The 22,069-nt window shown below is 39.6% G+C and overlaps 1 protein-coding gene across 1 annotated transcript in view; it reads right to left on the reverse strand.

The window, feature by feature from the left end:
• The window catches only part of AGBL4 (AGBL carboxypeptidase 4), a 948,845-nt gene that overhangs the window by 141,921 nt on the left and 784,855 nt on the right, over positions 1-22,069 (reverse strand). Inside the window, exon 9 of the mRNA XM_074151806.1 lies at positions 17,870-17,981. Within this exon, the coding sequence (XP_074007907.1) occupies positions 17,870-17,981 (112 nt within the window). The remainder of the gene's footprint in view (positions 1-17,869; positions 17,982-22,069) is intronic.

Genomic DNA, 22,069 nt, shown 5'->3' on the forward strand with positions numbered 1-22,069 from the left:
AGTAATCATTTACAGCTTCCACTGACTTCAGTAGAAGATGCTGGCACTCTCAGAACAAGACCGAAAGCTAAAATAATATTTCACTTGGATGAATTTCTGCATTTCAGATCTAGCAAACTGCATTTGAAGTTATTTTCACTAATAACATAAAATCACAATGTCTGTTATGATATAAATTTTCATTGCCCTTTGCTGTTACAATACTGAAGAAATCAACAAAGTCGTTTGCAAACACTCTGCACAGAATACCACGTTATTATACAACAGTGGTATATATCAGTTTGACTAACACAGCCAATAATTGCTACATATTTGTTTTTGCAGAGAACAATCCACTATTGTGACAGATGTAAAATCCTTGCAATAATACACTAGGTCAGACGGGCATCTTTGCACCACTCTCTAGCCAACCCACTCCAAATCACACTTTCCAAGGGTCTCCAGAGAGCAACTGAACAGTTCACTGCCTCTCTCCCTCTAATCTCATTAGAAAGTAACCATGCCACTTGGAGAATGATCTTTGGAATTAACAGACTAGAACCAGGATGAGATGGGATCAAACAATCAGCATTTTCCGGCTCTCAAGGAGAAATAAAAAAAATGAAAACAGTTTGCCCTTTAAATCAGCTAATCTCTCCTCCACCTTGGACTCTGGGAAAAAAACAACCTAATAATCTAATAGCTACTCCTGCTCTCTCACCACCACCCCTTCCCAACGACAGTCTCAGGCATCTTGCTTTTAAAAATGGTCTAAAACCCATCTAATTGTTCCGTCATGATGAGACATATTCTTCACTGCAGAGCTAGAATACTTATTTCAAAGGACAACTGGGATTTTGTGCTAGGAAAATCAGGTAAACAGATTTAAATCGTTTTCTAAACAAAGAGCCAAATCCCCCAAGCAGTATTACGAGATTCAGCATTTCTCACTTCTACATCTCTGCTTTGAGTTGCTGCAAAGTAAGAATTTAGGCTCAAAACCTTTTCTGTTAGCTTTTGCCTTCTAGTGAAAATTCTTTGTTGAACAGAGCAAATAAGGAGATAATTAAGTCATTTGCCTAGAGACATCAGGCTGGACAACAGCCCACCTTCCTCACTGTTCTTACACGCAGTTCAGGTCAGTTCCAGCAACTTTTATATTTTTTTAAAGGAAATGAATCCTTTCAGCTTATTTAAAAACACAATTCATAGGTGTTCTTGCACAGCGTTGACATCGTGGCTTTCATTTCCGAACAACTGAAAATTAGGCTAACCTTTAAATGTTCCTGCATTGCTTGGCAGACAAAACAAGCATGACAAAAATTATATTCTTTCTAATTTTAGAAGCATCCAAGTCTGACATATGCCAGAGTCCAACACATGCCACTTTCCTGAGTCACCAACATGTGGCATCCTGCTGCTCTGGCTTTCACACACCGAGGTTGAGGGATGATGGAATGTGTCTGCTGGTGGCAGCAATAGTCTGGTACCCTTAGCAACATTTGGCGAACTGTGAACCTTTGCTTACATCAGGCCAGATCAATACAGCCATTATCAAGGGACATAAACAGAATAAAAAGCTGTCTCTATTGCATGAGTTAACTGCAGCAAGGGGAGAACATCCAACTCCTGAAGGGCAGACTCACCAACCGAGCACAGGCAATAATGTTTCCATAGACTACAAGTCATCAGGGAGGATTAAATCTACTCTTGCTGAGATTTAATTCTATAGCAAGTACGCTTTTTGGGGGAAGTCGTAAACCACCACAAATTTCCTAGCAGAAGACCAATACTAAGATGAAGGCAGTTTATTTTCAAAAAATACAAAACAACAGATTAACTGAACTCAGAACAGATTTTTCCTGATGTACATCTAAGTAAACAGCCTTCAAATAGCGCTCCGCTGATGGGGTCTTTTCCAGAGATGACTACATTTCAGTATGGCATAAACTGATCCCTAACTTTCATTTGAACTTTGGAAGTTTGTATTTAAGATATAATGAGAGGACTGCATCCTATTCAGAAGGTGCTTTTGAAAATCCAAACATAAATGCAAGATATTCTCACAGTTAGAAAATGATCTTGTAGAAGACAGTCCATAAATAAAAACATTTAAAACAACAACCTATTTAACACAATAAAATTGTAATAGTACCATTACATTTTCTGCAGTGTTATCAGTTGAGAAAAAGCATCAAAACCAACAAAAACCCCCACCAAATTCTATACATCAACACATAAAAGGGTAAACTAGACAAAAATGCCATGACGAAGGAAAGAACAAAGTCGTACTTGCTTTACAAACTTTGCAAGCAAATTATTTTGCAGAGCCCCCTTTTCAGCCATATTAAGTGCATTGTTCACTTCTCTTCCCTGCTGCAAACACTCCATGGTGTGTGAGCATCTTAACTTAGATTTTGCTGTTTACGCTCAGGCAAACCTCTGGTTCTCCCAGACATGCATTTGTGTGAACCAAGAGTTATCAGTCCTGGTAATGTGATCCTTCCTTCCTCTTCTTACCATGTTTTGAGAAATAGTGAAATAATTATCAGCATTTTCTCTAAAGGAGTCACCCCTGAACATGAGCAACCCCAATAGAAATGAAGGAGGCAGCTCACATGTCCGAGTTCTCTACACACTCAGGCAGACTTATTGTAAGAAGCGCATTCAGATTCTGCAGCTCAGGCCCTCGAAGTGACCCAGCTCAGTAATCCTGCTCTACATTGCAGTTTCCTATATGTCAGTTCCCAGAAGGTAGATATACCGAAGAGAAAAAGAAATAATTAATTTTAAAAAATATTAAAAAAAAAAAAAAAAGGAGAAAAAAAGCCCCCCAAATGTGAGCGTAACAACTTTACCAGCACAGTGATGGGGTTTTGAAGATATTTGGAGAAAGATTTGATATTCCAGATGCTCTTTTGAGATAAACCCTCTAAGCTCTTTTAGATCAGTCATTCTCTCTAACAGCTAAGCCACCAGAAGTTGGGGAAGCTCAGACTTTGATGCCCATTTAGGAAAACCATGATGGATGATATTTAGTACTTTGTAAGTCAGACTAGATTATCATGGTGATTCCTGTCTGGTTTTAAAAACCTATTGATCCACTGGTGTCAGCACTGCAGAAGACAGCAAGTAGAAGTTTTCAAAATACTTTAAGATGGGAACTATTGCTAACTTTGATGCTGTAAAATTCCAACATCATGATGTATCTCCTCACAAGAAGAAAATTAAACTTCTGTTAATTAATACATTAATTTTAACTGGATTTTTCACAAAGCATATAGTAATCAGATTCTGAAAAGATGATTGAACACATCCATATGGGAAACAACGATCCATCATGTTAACTCCGACTGGGAAGAGTTAAGCTACTAATATAGTTTTCTTGTCTGAGGAATCTTTTCAGCAGAGTTTTGCATATACTGGTCCTCTGGGTTTAGAATAATTTCTAAGCATATACTAGTGAAGGTAGTCAGCAGAAAAGCTTTAACAAGAACAGGAATTAAGTCTTGTTCCAGTGCAGCTTGAGCAACAACTATGAATAGGTCACATACATCATGAAAACCAGCCATGAAATATAAGAACTTGCAGCCATCCAGAGACTGATTAATGATTCAAATAAGCAATCTCTTTGCATAATAGCACTTAGGGAACATTATAGACACAGACCCCATTCAACAGCTTAAACTGGGCTCTAGATCAAGAAAACATATGCAAAACTGCAGGATTGCTGCTTGCAAAATCCAGCTACCAATGCTACCAGCATTCAGCTATTTTTGATGCCTATGAATCTAAAAGTACGGGTTTTCAGGTCTAAGAAAAATAGTAACTCGGGAAGCAGCTCTGCTTCATTATAATTCTCAAAGGATGAGTTTTTAAAAAGGCAAAGATCCTGGCAACTTGAAATCATAAAGGGTATCTATTATACTTTTCAAAAGACCAACAGTATTATTTGTTCAGCTCTAGTCATCCACTCTGTAACTAAAGCCTATCTGCCTAAAATATCCCCATTGGATCCATTAGTTACTATACCTTTCTTTAAGCTGTTAGGCAGCTGCTGTGTTTTTCTCACAGGATTCCTGTTCTCAGGTCCAGGCTCTAGATGACACAGTAAAACAGGCACATGATGAAAATAAACAGTAGAGAATCCTATCTACAGGACTATTGGGGGTTACTATTTTATAGAATCATAGAATGGTTCGAGTTGGAAGGGACATTAAAGATCATCAAGTTTCAACCCCCTGCCATGGGCAGGGACACCTCCCATTAGAGCAGGTTGCTCAAAGCCCCATCCAGCCTGGCCTTAAACACTTCCAGGGATGGGGCATCCACATCTCTGGGCAACCTGTTCCAGTGCTTCACCACCCTCACAGTAAAGAATTTCTTTCTGGTATCTAATCTAAATCTCCCCTCTTCCAATTTAAAACTGTTACCCCTTGTCCTGTCACCACTCTTCCTGACAAAGAGTCCCTCTCCAGCTCTCCCGCAGGCTCCTTTCAGATATTGGAAGGCTGCTATGAGGTCTCTCCGGAGCCTTCTCTTCAGGCTGAACAACCCCAGCTCTCTCAGTCTGTCTTCGTAGGGGAGGTGCTCCATCCCTCTGATCATCTTTGTGGCCCTCCTCTGGACCCATTCCAACAGGTCCATGTCCTTCCTGTGTTGAGGACTCCAAAGCTGGACACAGTATTCCAGGTGGAATGAGGTATGATTCTGGAATGAGATACGCCAAGAAATCAAGGGACTTAGCCTATACCTTTATGTATTGTCACAATGACAATATAATGGCCTCCTCTGAGGATAATTCTCTTTTATCTAGGGAAATCATATAGTTTCCAGGTTTTCCTCTTCCCATTCCAAATTCACTTTCACATCTTTTTTTGGCAATTTAGTGATACTGTATGGCACTACATACTACATCCACCAAGGTTCAAGTGCCCTCAAGCACCATAATTACAGGAATGCAGAGGTACACAGGATAATCAGAAGGGAAGAAGAGAGCTTTCTTTTAGGCAGAACAACTATTGTTTGTCCATAAAACTAACAGTGCCAATCCAGTTGTCGTACAGCCACCCCCTTCTACTTTATTCTGGGAAGAGTTCAAGAGATTGTCAGAGGGTTGTAGCAGAAGCTGTGCTCTTTATCATGCAGGAACTCATGTAAGAGAGGCAATCCCTGGATGTTGCCAGCACAGGATGTTTAAGAAAACAATGCAAGCAAAAACAAAAATATAAACAATGCTTCCCCAAGTAACAGCATCCCTATTTTTGACAGCTTCTAGGTCTCCCAACTCCGGGGACAGCATTAATAGCCTTTGAGAGTTTACTACTTGTTTCTCTGGTTTTGATAACTTTCATATATTTGACTTTTTTTTTTTAAACTAATTTATTCCTCCTCAAATATCTCTTCCAAGCTGAAGGGCCTATGCTATATAAACTTCTGGCACACACAAATAATTTCAAACTTCTTGTCTTCTTTCTTCTTTACCCTTCTCTAAAAAATCCTTATTCGGTTGTTTCTGAGATAAGGTTGTCAGAATCATACACTTCTCCCAAAATACAGGTAAACTATGAAGTACCATAGGGATGAATCTAAGACAGTCTTTTCCTTCTTGAGCACAGCTGATCATTGATAGGGTGTTTTGAAAGCCATCTCACAAGCTTCTTTCCCAAGTTACTAACTGGCACCAGAATTTTATTGTCTGCTGCTTTGACTTGACTTCTCTCCTTCTTCAACACAGACACATAAGTGTCTTTGCATTTATTGCCACTAGACTTCATCTGCCATTTTATCACTCAGCATCATAAAAATTCTGTGTTGCAATTTTATCGCATCAAATAATTATATACCATCAGAAAAATCCATTCATTCTTTTTCTGAATAATTTATGAATATTTTGAATAATCCCAAGAAATCTGCACATGTAACTTTCACCCAATGTGAAGAATCACTTTTAACTTCTTTTGTCTTTAATCCAAAGGCAGGATTGGATGGCATATCCAATGAAAACTTGAATTCTTAATTTCTTTAAAATAATTTGCTTAACAACTTTGCCAACGGTTCTCAGAAATTCAAAATATGCAACAGGTAGTGGATTGCCTTTATCTTCATGTTTGTCAATTCATCCAAAAAAGGCAAACAGATGTACAAGGTACAAAATCCTCTTCCAAAATGATACGTACCATTAAACCACTGTTATCCATGTTATCTGACTTGCCCCTTATAAGGAGTGGCTCTAATTTGGGAATTCCCTCTAGGCTTCTCACAGTGAACACCAAAGCAAATAATTCATTTAGCTTTTCTGCAAAGACCTTATTTTCCTTGAGCACTTCTTTACATCTTGATCATCTATCAACCTTATAGACCTTCAGGCAGGCTTCTTGCCTCTGATGTGTTTGAAAAAGTTTTTATTATTAGTTTTTAAGCCTTTAGCAAGTTATTCTTCAAAATTGTTTTTGTCCTCTATTATTACGGTTTTGCATTTAACTTGCCAGAGTGTACTGGGGTTTTTTCCTTAGTTCATTTGGGCAAGACTTCAAAGGGTGTCCTTTTAATGCTAATGGCCTTCTTCAGTCTAATAATCCCCTTTGCTAACTTCTCATGCAACCTTTTATAAAGTTGTGGAGTTTTTCAAATAGGGGTAGTACGCTCACTCTCTAATGGTAAAGCTGCAAAAATGCATTCCTACAATGGTGATTTTATATAGCTGCCATGTCACCTGGAAGTGTTATTTTGTTCTGTCTTGCCGTTTTAGCTGCTGCTTTTAGTTTTCTTTCCATTTTATGTTGGTCCCCTCTCAGAATTGTGTGCTGATCTAATGACTTTCTGGCTTTGTACTCCACCAGGAATGATAAATTTGAGCGTGTTTATATTTATTATTACAGAATGATTCTTTGACAGTTCCTCCTTCAATCAAGACTTAATCCTTGCTCAGGGATAAATAAAAAAAATCTAGTCTTCTCTTTTGGGCTCTCTGATTTCTTGCTTCAAGAAGACATAATTTTTAAAGTGTATAAATGCAGTTTCTACATCACATTTGATCATGACACTTAATCAGTCCCTGCCATTATGTTCTTTGAGTCCTCATTGCTTCTTTGGTAAGTCTGAGCATGCCATTATAAAGATGCTTGCTGTTACCATCCCATTTTGGCATGAAATTTTAATGCATAGAGATTGTGAGATTGTTCAGTACTTGTTGATACGATTCCATCCCCTGCAGTTGTTTTTTTTTTCTTTTCTTTTTTTTTTGCTTCTGAGCTTTCTTTTAACTATAATGTCACTCCTCCACTGGCTTCATTTCCTCTGCTATTCGTAAGTAATTTTACACTGCTATTCCAGTGCTCACTGATTGAGATGCTATTATGTCAATATCCTCATTTAAAATCAGCATTTCACTTTACCCATCTTCATTGCATACATTGGGCTAATTGTCCACTGGCTGGGTAAGCCTCTATTACAGCTATCTTGCACCAGTAGAATAGCACGAACAGACATAGTTAGGTCAAACACTTGGCCAGCTGTCTGTAAATCATTTTTGAATACTAAGAGCTCTTTTGTATTAAATAAAAAAGCCCTGGCAGTGACTTTGCCCCTGTGTCTTAAAAGGCAAATGCAATCCCAGGCGGAAAATTGAGCTACATGAACAAAGGGCATGTTCCCAATGCTGTCTGATGTAGGAAAAATAAAATGGATCAGTTCATTCCAGGCATTTCCACTTGCGTTCTGTGAGAAGCCCCATCTCTAAGAAGCTCTGGTAAGAGCCAGCTGGAATTGACTGCTCTGTCACTCCAGAGCTCATTCTCCTCAGTGCCCATCAGTTCAAATACAACCATCGACTGAAGCAGATTCGTCAGTGACCTTGACTCTGACCCAGTTTATAGAACCACTTGGGGAAGGAGCAGAAGCAAAGGGGGAATTTTTATAAGTGGGTAAATATAAAATAAAAATATCTCAAACCCTATGTCTCACTGCAAAAACAGAGAAGGGGAGGAGAAACATGAAACCAGAATTACTAAGGAATAACTTAAGCATGTCTCCCAGACTCAGGGAAACTCTCAACACAACACTGAACAAGTCTGCCACTCCCTGATTAATGCTACTTAAAATAAATTTAAAAAAAAAAAACAAAAACAAACCAAAAAACCCAAAAAACCTCTCTCCTCAATGCAGACACTAAAAGAGGAATTTGATAATGTCATAGCTGTAAGAATCACAGAAAGTAGAATCATAAAGAAGATGCAAGAGAGCAAGAAAAGAGTCCATACTGAACCTCTCTTGTACACTCAGACCAAGGAAAAAAATGTGTGCATTATATAAAGGGAATATTTTCCTCCATTGACATGGGGTAAATTCTTTGAAGAGATGGCTCTGATTCATCAGCAGGGTGCTGGCAGATGCCCCTAGAAAAACAGAGAACATGGCTGTACATCTTCAGAAAACTATTTTAGGACACACTATTTCCTCAGAGAGATATTTGAGTTGTGTTCAGCCCCTTAGGCATGTCCCAGGAAAATACAACCATGTTTTGATGGCAGAGAGGATACTAAAGCTTTGATGGATAATATTTTGATCCAAGGTAAGAGAGAGGAGTTTGACTAAAGGCCCTAAAGAGCTGTGGAAAGAGACAGAGCTGCTGAGCTAAAACTAAGAAAGCAACAACGCAGGTTCCATGTAATAGCAATAAAACACCTGGAAGAAAAGATAAGGTATACGGTAGATCACTGCAAAGTGGAGGTCATAACTAACGTGTCTGCCCCAAACAAAAAACAGCAGTACAAAGATTTCTCAGAATGGCAAACTACAGAAAAGAAACAAACATGTGCCTGATTTAGATGTTTAGAGCAGCAACCTGCAAATGCTACTGCACAGATATCCCAAGTCACAGGATGCAAATATTAATACATTTGAGAAACGGAAAGAGTTAACTAATGAGGTACTTAGCTAGATACATGATAGTGAACCACACACTAATTTGTCTACAGTGCTTCAAGCAGGTCTTTCAGTGTAATGGAGAACAGCAGCTTAGGTACAAACAAAACCTGACCGTTATTGTGCTGAAACAAAGGAGATTTTGGTTTTAGTCTCTAGATTAAAATGTTTCATTCTTCTTTGGGAGATGAATTTTAGCTGAAACTGTTCCTTTTCTAGATACAACATTACTAAAAGGAGATAGCAAAAAAACCCAACCAACCAACAAAACCACAACCTGTGTCAGACATTACCACTACGGTGATAGGATTAGCACATTGAGTACGAACAGAGAGAAATTCGGTAGCTATAGACACATTCCCTGGAGAGTCTAGAGTATTTGACAAAAATAGTGGAATATTATTCAGAGCTAGATTATGAACATGTCACTGTGATCAAAACAAAACCAACCAAAAACCTGTCTAGTTTAGATGAAATGTGGCTTGTAATTCCCAGAAGCTTGGCAAAAAATAAGGCTATTAGCAGAGTGTGGCCTGAACAGCACCCTCCTTCCAGGACTATCACTTTAAGAAAGAGTTCACAGTTCCAGAAGGGACTTCATCTAACAACGTCAATGATTCCTAAGATCCTGAGTACCAGAAAAACTATATATTCACTTTTATATATACATTTATACGTATGAAGATATACATGTAGGCAGTTTACATGTTGAAAACAAGTCAAAGAGAAGGGGCAAAGATCATAGATTAATTAGGATGTGAAGGAAATCCGTAGAGGTTATTGAGTCTATTCGACTATCTCAAAAGGGAATTAACTCTATCTAAACCTTTCCCATATCTAAACCTTTCCAAATAAATACCTGTCATAAACACCTCCAGTGCTAAAGATTCAGCATCTCCTGAAAATAAACTATTCTAGTGCCAGACATGCTCTCCTGCTAGCAAGTTTCACATAATATTGTGTGTGTTTAAAGGACTGTGGGAAGGAAGATGCTAACATCAGAAGCTGCTTTACCTAGCAGAAATATAGAACATATTAGTAGATCAAGAAGGAGTGTTTACTCCAGAAGAAAGTGGAAGTAGATTTGTTAAAACTGAGTGAAAGAAACTGAGGAATTCTTCCCAGTTGTTACTCCCACTCTCACGAGATTGCTTATCTGAAAATACCACAGCTAACAAACTGATCATGAATGTCACATTCATTTACGTCAGCAGATACCAAATGTATTCATATTTAACAATGGGGGAATACTTTTAAACAGTCTATATGAAGTAAAATGTTAGCTATAGCATCGGTAGCTCTTAGTATAGTAGCCCAACAGTAAGGTCGGAAATAGTCAAAATCCTAAGCACCTACTAGCAAAAGCTACAGAATCAGACACTGATCTGTACATCACATCGTTAAATTACGCCCTAGCACCAGTGAAACAAAAGTTGCCCTTACTACTGTTTTGTTCAACAGAGAACTGAAATAAGAATGGTATTTGCAATGCTAAAATGTTACACTTCAGTCAATACGGACTCGCAAGATAGAAGTGGTCCAGGGAATTTCTACAATGTCAACAAACTGGCACAAACACAAACATTACCACAGAAAGCAGCCACAGGTTTATCATAGTTGAACACATACTGCATAAGAAGAGGTAATAACTCTTTTAATTTCAGGAGGAGAGAAATAAAGAGGCAGCATGTTGGCCATTTTGCCTGAGAAGAACTTGGAATAACATGCAGTACATCAGTTTGAGAATTATTGGCAAAAAATGATGCCTGATGATAGCTGTTTTGATGTCTGAGTCAAAACCATCAGGTAGAAATGACAACCCGGGATATCTGAGGAACCGTCTGAACATCACTTCCTAGTAGGTTGTTAAAATTCAATATTGTGTTAACAATGATTATTCATTACTATTGTGTTGTTTATCTGGCGAAGGAAGTCTAAGAGCTCTGCTAACAGCAAAATGGAGCCAGGTAGCGTGCTATGCCACAGATCTCATTACCCTATGTTAATCTGTTATGACTCCATATACCAGATGATGCAGACCTCAGCTGATTTGTCTGGCTCTGAGTGATTTCTGAGCAATACCAAACCCCAACCCACAGCCTTTCCAAACATTTATTAACATCCAAACTGGTTTCAGCTGGAATGAGAATCAGCTTATAATTTTCCAGTGAAATTTATACCACTTTGCTGCTCCAATTTATAACAGGAGCAGGGAAGATGATGAGGGAAAAGAAGAATTTTTGAACAGAAAACAATTGCTTCCAGTCATTCAAATGTTAGATTAGATAATACTACTTGTGCACTTATAGTATAAAAAGCCTAAGTGTACAATTTTGATGTGAAACCTTTGCAAAGTCTGTTATTATACTTTGTCAACTATCCAGTATCACACTGATGATAATACTAATAACATCATTTCACAAGACGAGTGAAAGTAGAACCTCTAAGATTGACACAATTTGCAGGACCGACAAAAATAAAATTTATGTCACGCTCCAGCAAAGTACTTGGGCCTCGAAGACCAGCTGCATTTTTCTAGATGTGGAGTTGTCTGGTGAAGAATATAGCACTGCCAAAGACAGAGAAGATGGGAGGTCACTAAAGCAATCCTGCCACTACAGATAGTTGCAAGCTGTAAAACAACAGTTACAGATTTCTAAGTCTTCATTTTGTGACCTAGTTTTCCATGGAACCAGAATGCTTCCCTCAAAGTATGGCACTGTCTGTATAACCAGGGACACTAGAAAAACAGAGATCCTGATTTCCATCACTACAAAAGTTCAGGATAATGAAGAAAGTTGGAGGTTGGATATGCAGCACATGGAGCACTCTTACAAAGCCACACTTTGAACATGGCTCCTGCACAGTCAAAACTACTGCCCTTGATAGTACGCTCTCGATGCTGCCCCTGAAGACCTAGAAAAGAAGTAGGTTAAATAACAGCATCGACTGTCTCCAGTCTAAACAGTGGCTAAAGACAACACCGGTCCATCAGAGCAGCACACAGAAGGGCAGAGACTAAGGACCTATGTCACTCATTATCTCCTGAACTGCATCTTTGAAAGAGATGGGACATGGTCTGGAGTGGTAAGAACATGTGTAATCTCCTGACAGGGATGAACAGAGCTCAGTACCAGAATGGGAGAAACAGAAGGTGAAAAGAAAGTCTGTGAGCACAGGGGAGGGCTGAGCCTTTACTCCTTGGCAACGATGATGGGAAAACTTAAGAGAAACCACTTAGCTGAGTAATACAGTCAACTCTAATGAGTTATAGATTATCAGGAAGAGAACGTGTTTCACTTCAACTGGCTACACTAACCTGCTTCACACTCCACTCAACATTCAACCTCTCCTGCTTTCTGGTATCTGGGTTTATTAGCAGAGAAACCAACAAGTAGGAACTTGGAGATTAGCTCAGGCCAAGCTACCTTTGCTGTCTTCCTGCAGTGGTGAAGGTGCATGATGTAGTGAGGGGAGCCAACCCTAGTGAAGGACATCCATCTGCCCCTGAAGAAGGGTCTAGCGATAGATGATAACACAGAACCAGAAGAGTATATGTTCAGTATGTTTGAAAGAAAGTAGATATATTCTCTTTATGAAGAGCAATGTAGTCATCTGGGAGAGAATTCAGAGTTACATTGACTTATCAGACAAATATTAATTCATCCGTAGTCACACTGCTTGCACACCCAAGCCTACCCGGGTTGAAAACAAGGCCTCCTCAGAGACAGGGAGATTGGAAGCATATACTTGTGTTCAAGACTAAGCCTATACATAGGATCTCAAAAAACCTTCTCAAAAACATAAAAGGTGTCATTCAGCCTTAAATATACACACACCCCTCACCCCACCACCCCACCTGCAGTACTATGTTTACTCATCCTTTCTTATTATTAATTCTGTTGTCAGCAGATACCCACAAAGCCCACAGGCAAAGTGTCTCTTTCCCTCCCTCACACCAGTCCACAGCAATAGCAGACTGCCATTCTCTATCAGTTAATTCATCAGCTCTTGTGGCAGATGTCTATGTGGTGCACCTAAAGGTTCCAGCCCAGCAGATGACTCAGACTGCAGCTTGCTGGGGTTTCATTTCAGCAGGATTCTTTGCTTTGAATCAATGAAAACTTTCACCCAGAATAGTATTAAAAGTATGTAAAGGCTGCAATGTCAAGCACTCCAAAGTCAGTAATGGAGACAGAAAAGTTGCCTATGCAGAAATAATTTAAGACTTTGGTATATATATGCATGACAAAGGAGATGATAATTAACGAGCACACCCCAGGTGGGTGCTTCTTTGTTTTCTTTTCTTTTTGGTCAGGTCTCCAGCTCACTGAGGACACAAGATGAATAGTGTCTAATACCGGAATCATTTGCATGTAGGACTCCAGCTTCAATGACAATAGGAAGTGGAAAACAGGCAAAATAGAAGAAAGATGGATGCAAGAAGACAAAGTACAGTGTTGCAATGAGAGTGCCTGGGAGCACTGCATCCCATCTCTGCATTTTCATTTGAGGGGGGCAAATCACTTGAAACAGATTCCTCCCAAGCAGTTACTCACTGCCTATTCCATGTCTCCTAGGTCCTAAAAACTTCAAATGACAGAAATAGTCTATCCCAATCTTCTTCAGAGAAGGAAGGGGTAGAAACAAGACAGTGAACTTATCAAGCCTTGGTGAATGACATGAACCAAATCTGATCCCAAGGATCCTAAACTATCTATCTCAAATGAGTAGGTACTTATAATCATAACTGTCTCTACTTCTGTTTCCTATCCATATAAGGATAATGTATTTGTTTCTCACAGGAGTCCCCCCCCAAAATAATTAATGCTTCTGAAATGCTCCCAGGGTATAGCAATGAGCAAAACAAAAAAGCCCACGAGGAGATTAACAATTCTATCCTCAGAGCAGGATCTGAATAGCGCACAGTAAATACAGGACGGGGCTTCACAATGAACACTGAAGCTAAAACAAAACACTGAATAGCTGCTTATTATGTGAAAGTTTTCCATTTGGAGAACTCAGTGAAGCAGGGGTCTAGCTGAGAGAATAACACGAGACCCTATGATTAAAGACCATATCACAATGCACATACTCAAGGGGACTGAGCTGACACTGAGCACGCTACCTAAGTTCACTCATTAAACCTGTTTTAAAGAGTGCATTTGCTTGTCGGGAAAAGTGCTGGATGGCTGCTTAAAACCTGTTCACAATCAAGCAGTTCTACTGCTCTCTCTGTCTCTGGGGCTTCGTGTTATGCCAGAGATAAGGACTGTTTGATCTCCATGGACCATCCATATCCTGAGCTTGCCAGTGCTGAGCACTTGATCCCCAGTCCAAAACATTTAAGCACCTGCTTAACTGCAAGCACACAAGCAACACTGCTGAATTCAATCAGATTGTTCACGTGTTTAAATCTAGCTGTGCATATATGCTTTGTTAGACTTCTTACCCAGATATTCATTCTCCAAACAGCTCTCTACATGAAGTGTGTTATCATGCCCAAGCAGAACTTACTGGCCTCACAGTTCAGCTGTTGGAAAAGCTCATATGAACATCCTTTGATGTACTTCAGACAAAAGTCAGTTGAGCTGGTTTAACTAATACATTCATTTTCTGAGCTAATTCCACTAACTTGCTACAGCATGGACAGGGGAACTATCTATACATATCATCTGGTAGAGAGGTGGGAAGGTGGTGGCATCTGGCATATGGGCAGGAAAAGGTACTTAAGAACAGAAATATCTTCAGCCAACAACACATGATGTAGAAGAGCAAGTCTGTCACTTCAGTCTCATCTGCAAGAGTGACACCACTAGAAACAGCTGAGAGTATCCCCTCACTTCACACAGACCAGCACAATGACAGCAGCTTACCATCAGAAATGACTGTTTCAAAATCAGTGACATGGAGATCAAAAGCTTCCCATTGTTCTCTGATTTCTTGACCCATCCACTCCCTCCTAAAGATGATACGGTCATTATGGAATTTGAAACACTTTAAAATAAGCACACTTTGTAAACCCCAGAAGAACAGAGAACCACAGGTGCTTTGGTTTATTTTTATACAGTAGCTAGAGTAAACACTTAGCCTTGGGACCACTCAGCACTGGAATCACTATGGCATTGTGTGTGTGCCTCATACCCACTTCACTTATTTCTGTGTCAGTCATCATCCCCCCTCCAGAATGAACTTTTTTCAAAGGAAGCAGCTTATCTTCCATACTGCAGCAGCAGAAGAAAAATACTCCTATACAGCAATATTTAAAATGTAGTTTTATGCTCTTATGGCAGCTAATTTTCCTTAAATGATTTAAGGGAATGAATACATCTAAAAGGCCTGCACTGAGCCATTCCGCAATAGCAACATGAAGCTGAACTTCCTTTGCTTTAAACAATCCAATCTCTTGTGGGCAGCTCCTCACGGCAGATCTTGTCCAGAATGGGATGGAGGAGGGTTATTTTTTATTACATTATTTTGCAGGGAAACTTACACTGCATTTTATTTCATTTCTTCCACTCCCCCAGTGTGGGGAGACTTCAGGTGAGGAGAGCGTGGCAGGACAGACGTGTTTAAATGCACAATTCCTGATCTGTCACAGTTTGACAACAGCCCCCCTGCAACTGGTTCACCGATGCTTGTGGCCAACCATCTATCATGTGTTACTCATCTAAAAGTTACACTCTGCACCTGGACGGTACTTAAAATCTTTAGCAGCCTGAAGTGATTCAAAGCAGGTTTTTATTCTGGCACTCTGTCAGGAGGGGAAAGGTTGTGTGTTTTTCTCTCTTAATATTTTATCTTATTTTTTTATCGTAATAAAACCAGTCAGTGCTAAAGCAGGAGGCACGCATACAATCCCATGCCCTCTCTCTGAGGCAGCTGCCATGTTTTCCCCTTCTGCCCCAGCACTTTGGACATGGTGCAAATGTCCATTTCATACAAATATTACTTGGATCAGAGGGACTAAGAATCTGGTATTGCCTGAAAAAAACAATATTCCCTTATACTGCATTGTATTGCTGAGGGTCTCTGAAACTGTCAGAAAGGCCGGTATTGACTAGGGGATGATAAAATCAGACAAGGTGGTCTTGTGGTGAGTAGTAGTAGCTACTACTACTTGGTGAGTAGCTAATTCACTGAGAAATGAAACTCTGAACAGCCACCTGAACTTTGTTGGTAGTTTAATCCAAAAAAAAAAGATTCCTAAGTAGTATTTAAAAAAAAAAAAATTAAATAACCCTGAAAATGAAATGTTACACCTGTGTTTGAAAGGCTCCTTTTTCTTTCCCTCAGAAGGAAATGAACTGGAACTGGTTCATCTCAGGTTGATCACTGGGGAGGGGTGGGAGAGATGGAGGAAGAAAAAGATTTCCATTTCAGACCAACTCTAACCAAACATTTCTTTTGATTTTTCATTTAGCCGCCACAGCAAATAAATTCATTCCTCACATACACGGCAGCTGGAAACTACCAGAGTTTTCAAAGCTTCTGAGGAATGGGACAAAGCTGAAAACAATTTCCCCCTGGCCTCCAAGAATAGTTGTTTTTTTGACTGACTGACTGACTTTTGATAGTGTCAGAATTTCTTGCTTTTCTAGCTAGAAGCATTTCCCTACACCCAACCTTCTTGTAATGTTTAAGGACTTCTTTATTCTTGGAAAAAAACCCTTTTCTTCTCAAACAAAGCAGCCTGCATGCTCTCTCCATCATCTACAAGGAAAATTGTCTTGCTATTTGGGTTAGGAAACAGAGGAAAGACCAGGCTGGCTGTCAGTGCCTTTCTTTACTTTCTGTCTTCATCGCTCTAATGCAGCAGGGCTTAGGAGCCTTAGTCACAGGCATAATGCTGGTGCTGCACAAACAGAGTAGAAAGACAAATTCTGTGCCAAACAATTAACAGTCTATGAATGTATTTTCCATACAATTGGATTCCGCTCCATATGTAAGGACCTTATCTGTTGACCTATCTTCCTTGTACCTACAATCCCTTCTGTACAGATATTACTACTACCTGGAATATGAAAAGCCCAATAAGATGTATTGGGAGAAGTAGGAGTTAAATTCAAGGAGTTCTTATCCTATACATGATGTAGACAGGGGTAAGAATCCTCTTTCTTTATTAGCAAGGCAGACCAGGTCCTTGTTCACACTAACAGAAATAAAAATTAATTTAAAAATATTAGCAAAACCTCATGGAATTAAAGATCCAAATGCCATCTCCATAATGTGAAGCAAAAAAGAAAGGACAAATACCAGGAATTCCATACAGAAAAAATAATAATCTATAAAAATCTCCTCTTATTTTTTTGGCAGTGATTTTTTCCTACTACCCATCTCCATCTTTGTTCTGCAGTTTTTCTTAGGTGCCACGTTCAATAATCCTTCTGCGCTTTGATGTCAAATATTCAATAGCTGTCTGCCTCCCTCCCACTCCTCCATATTTTCTGCAATCCATCTCCTCTGATTAGCTAAGATTTCACCTTCAAGAACACCTCTGCTTCTCTGAGTGAGCATGAGTGTGTGCGTGTGTGTTTATATAATATTTGCAAATATTATCCCCCTCCTGCTCTGCACGCTACATAGCAACCCCTGCCGGAGCTCTGGATTAAGCATCAATGCCATTTGGTAATTCAATTTGGGGGGCCTGCTGTTTTGAATCCAGCTCAGGACATCATGAGAGCAGCTCAATTGAATTTAGGCCCTGCTTTCAGAATTATTTCGTATTTAATCTGAGCTGAACTTCATTTCACTTGCTCTCTCCACTCTGATACTTCCTGTGACAAAAGACGCAAATGTTCCCTAATCTCACGCAGTGGGGGTGGTGTTTACTTACTCCTCCGTTATTTTGCTTTGCCACTAGATTAAGCCACGTTGGAGTTACTGGCATCTTGCACAGCTCTGCAGCGGGAGAGAGTCGGTACCTCAGCAAGTGGCTGTTCTGGCATCACCTTTCCCCACTTACCGGATTGTTGTACATCTCGATGATGAGCTGTTTCACTCCATGCAGTGTAGGATGAGCCCAAGGAGATGGGTTTGCCCAGTGCCGGTTTAAATCAAACCCCATCAGGGAGCACCTGTGCACACACACACAAAAAAAAAATACACACAAAGGACATATATAGGCTGCAGCCTCTTCTGGCTTCAGCTGCAGAATTAGGGCTATATTCTGCAGCTGATGTATTTAAACAAGTTATTCTTATGGAAAGAAACAAAGCAAAATGCTCCCCTGAAGATGGTGAAAGCCTGCAGCAATGGCCACTTTTAGAAATAACATGAACAGCAGAGTATCAATGAACTTTGGTCATTCAGCCTCCTTCCCCTCCACAACACATATGTTCACTCTCTATCCTTTGCCTTTTGCCAGCTCGCCACACTGGCACTGGAAGACCCTGCTTGGTCTTCAAGGTTCCCTTCCCTTCCATGCTCTAGCTGGGAGGGTCCATAGCTATGATGGTCATTCATAAACAGCATCACCAGGCCTTTACTGTGCCCTCGGTCAGGCCTTGACTCAGCAAAGCTGTTAAGGGCATTGAAATCAATGGCCATTAAGTGCATGCTTAAGGGATTTAAAGCATGAATGTAATTGTTCCACTAACCCAGGGCCTCAGTCTCTTCCCCTCCTGCAATTGCCTACACAAAAGTTAGCCAACCAAGACTAAGCTAAACTGCTTATTGGCCATCAACTCTTGTGGGCCTTGAAGCATGTATGCCACCTTGACTTCTCCTTCCTGCCCTGACTCATTTCCCTCTCAGTACACAGGCTTGAGTTTGATTATATTACTCCCAGTCCCACAGAGTAATATCCCATTCTCTGTGAAGTCCCATTGAAACTCAATGGGCTGTTGTTAAGAGTGAACCCAGAAGAAATTAAAAAAGCTGGAAGTGGCACAAACGGGAGGAGGAAATCATGCCCCTTGCCTACTGTAGAGATCACCTAGATAATCTGTGGCCGCTGATACAAGCAGGAAGAAAACTCTCTTCTATCGTCTCAAGCTGAGGTTGGGACCAGTGGGCTTTGGGTAGATCTTGCTCAGGAATTCTATGAAAGACCACTCAAATAATAAAAGCCCAGACAGAGATGCAACTTCCTCTATATTTAAAACAAACAAACAAAAAAAATCAACCATAGTGCTAAGCCTTAAAGCTTCTTGAGAAAAGAGGAGCTTTCATTGATCCCTGGTCTATTATGAGAATGTCTGTTCAGCCTTAATCTTTTAAACACACCTATGCAAACAACAGAGATTTACTCACTCCGGTAGCACTATCCTTTGACAAAAACTCTAAGAATCTAATGACCAAAACCCATAAGTTTCATTGGCAAAAAGAAAGGAAAATGCCCCACTTCTCTGTAAGATTGCATACATCAAACCCAAATAGAAAATAAGACAGAAAGGTGGAATGTTAAGAAAAGTGAGGGGATAAAACCAGAGGATTATATTAATTTCCAAAAATGATGGATAAATATTTTCCTATGAACCAAAAAATACAAAGTTAATGGGACATTCCTCTTATGGGAATTCTTATGGGAAGCTAAGCAGGCAGGAGCTGCTGTGTTGCTTGGCCTTAGACAACCCAACCATCAGGCTGCTTGGGAGTTCGAAGACCCAACTGCCAGCTCTGCAACTCCATCACTGCTGACATGGTGTACAGACGAGCCGGTTGGCTCACTGTGGGAAGAAAGCCACCTCTTTTTCTTGATGATCGCTTGTCTGCTTGACTAGAGAACAGATAGATTTATTCTCTGGACACTCCAACAGCCACAATTCCACAGACAACTCTGAAAGTTGTCTCCATCCCCCTATAAAGCAAAACATATTATATAAGATTTCTCTATATACTTTTTTCTTTTTTCTTCACGTAAACTCTGTCCACTCAGTTCTACTAAATCCTATCTTCTTTTGAACTCACAGACATTAATATAAAATCAAAAGTACTTCCAGAGACATAGATGGAATTACACTGGGCTAAAACTGGTATAAGAGCAGAATCTCAGGAATGAGTTTTCATTAAACAAAAGCAGAAACTGTGGTGATCACCCTGAGTTTTACTGTATTTTGGCACAGTTCCCAAGAAAACAGCATACAGGATAACTTTCTTAAGAGATCAGAATCTGAAATCATATCCCCTTATATGGTTAATGAGTCCCATTTACATTTTGTTTTAAGAATATTCAAAACTAATAACACTACAGAAAACAAGTATATTTTGATTCCATTATATTCATCTCCAACGCACATTGAAGTGGCCAAGCTACAGAGCACCAAAAGCAAATTTTAAATTCAAACATGGATTGTCAATATTAAATTTGGGGTTTGGGACTTTTTAGGTAACTTTATGTAAGCCATCCCTATAGGAAACAGAAGTAAGCAATACCTAATTTCTATAAAATACTAAGGCATTGAAATTTGCAATATTTGAATTTGCCATGAATGTCTGGGCAGTGATGAATCTCGTAGTTCATTTCAAGCAACAAGAACAGTTGAAAATAGTTGTCTTTTCTTGAGAAGACTTTATAAACAGAAGGAAGCAATACCTGACAAACATGTTATTCATTTGGGAAGCTCCTCTGAGCTCTATTTAATGGGAACCCAAATTAATTTCCAAATATCATTTTGCTAGTCTTTGATGTGGTATATCACATCTTTATCAATGTAACAACAATTAATTAAATTTCTGATGTAGGTATTAATATTTCTTTCCAGTCTGGGAACAGTGTAAAATTTTCTCCCTCCCCCCCCCGTTTTTAAGTCTTTTTTCTTTCCTTTTTGCCTAAAGACAAATTTGTATCTACCACATTCTCTCTTTATTCATCTGTTGCAAACTTGTGGTCTCTCCAAGGAAACATCAAGTTGTGTTCCTTGGTACTTCAGATTTGATTATTGACTCTATTACATGTAGAGCTGTCTCCCAAAGCTCACGTATATCAGGACACGACCAAAACATACGGTAAGAGTCTCCCACATGCCTATTACAGCTACTGCATTCATTATGTTCTCTTGCTCCCCAATGATGTGATCTCCCTTGTGGCTAATACCTCCAATGCAAGAACTTGAACAGGATAACTTGAAAATTGCATCTTGCACTGCTTTTTAATTCCCCCTACCAATCTTAAACCAGCTCATTTCTAGTAGGCATTGCCTGCTTCTTCCATTGCTTAACTGTTTACCTGCTGCTTCAAGCACTCGGTAGGCAAAGTAGAAATATAGATATACTCTGGAAACAGCAGCTCTACAATGGGAAACAACTGTGTTCCAAGATAATACAGGATCTTTCAATATTTGAGTCCAGGTCTCTTACCCAGAGTGCAAGTGTTGTCATTGGCTTCAATACGGTTCCTCATGTGACCATAAGCGTTCCACAGATTTAGAAAGGGCCTCCAAATCTGTCCTACATGCATTAGGTCTATTTTGTGCAGTAAATAAACTGTGTTCAGCACAAAATTAACAAGGGGAAAACACCCTAAACTATATCAAATGACTGTTTAAGGATGATCTTTGAAAGGGGATATGGAGGAGAGCAAACCAGGAGACATTATAGACTCCAAGAGGTGCAAGGGAAGACAAAAGCAGCTTCAAAATCAGTGAGGGCTGAAGCAGGTTTCCAGAGTAAGGGCACTGGAAAATAGCCCATTCCATGAGGGTTAACGGCCATGCCCATGAATGCTTTTATAAATGCGGCTGATAGTATTGACATGGAGCCATATAATATTGACATGCTGGCACAGACTCTTAGAGGTTAGAAAAAAGTGTAATCAGAATTAGGTGAGCTTTCTATAACAAGCAAAGCAGCAAACTGCTACTATCGCCTGGCTGTGGTCTTCATTCATATTGTGAGAACCTGGGTTGTGTGTCAGATAGTCATTGCTGCCATAAAAAATGACATGTATGTAATTTAAAATATTTTAGCTGTTAACAATAGTTTGAATTTTGGATTATGCTTGTTAGGGTTTGCTAGATACACAGACCACGTGCTATGTTTCTGCTTTGTGACTGAATGTACATTTAAATCAGGTTCTGTGATTATTCTTGTTGAATCAGAATTTGCGTTTCACAAATGTTCTCCAGGCTTTTTCTAAAATTTCTGTTTTCTATAAGTAGATAAATTTATTACAGTGTTTATAAATTTACATAAACAGAGTGCAAATTCAGTCAAAGCAAATGAG

Source organism: Numenius arquata, chromosome 8 (assembly GCF_964106895.1).
Source record: "Numenius arquata chromosome 8, bNumArq3.hap1.1, whole genome shotgun sequence".
Classification (NCBI taxonomy): Eukaryota; Metazoa; Chordata; class Aves; order Charadriiformes; family Scolopacidae; genus Numenius; species Numenius arquata.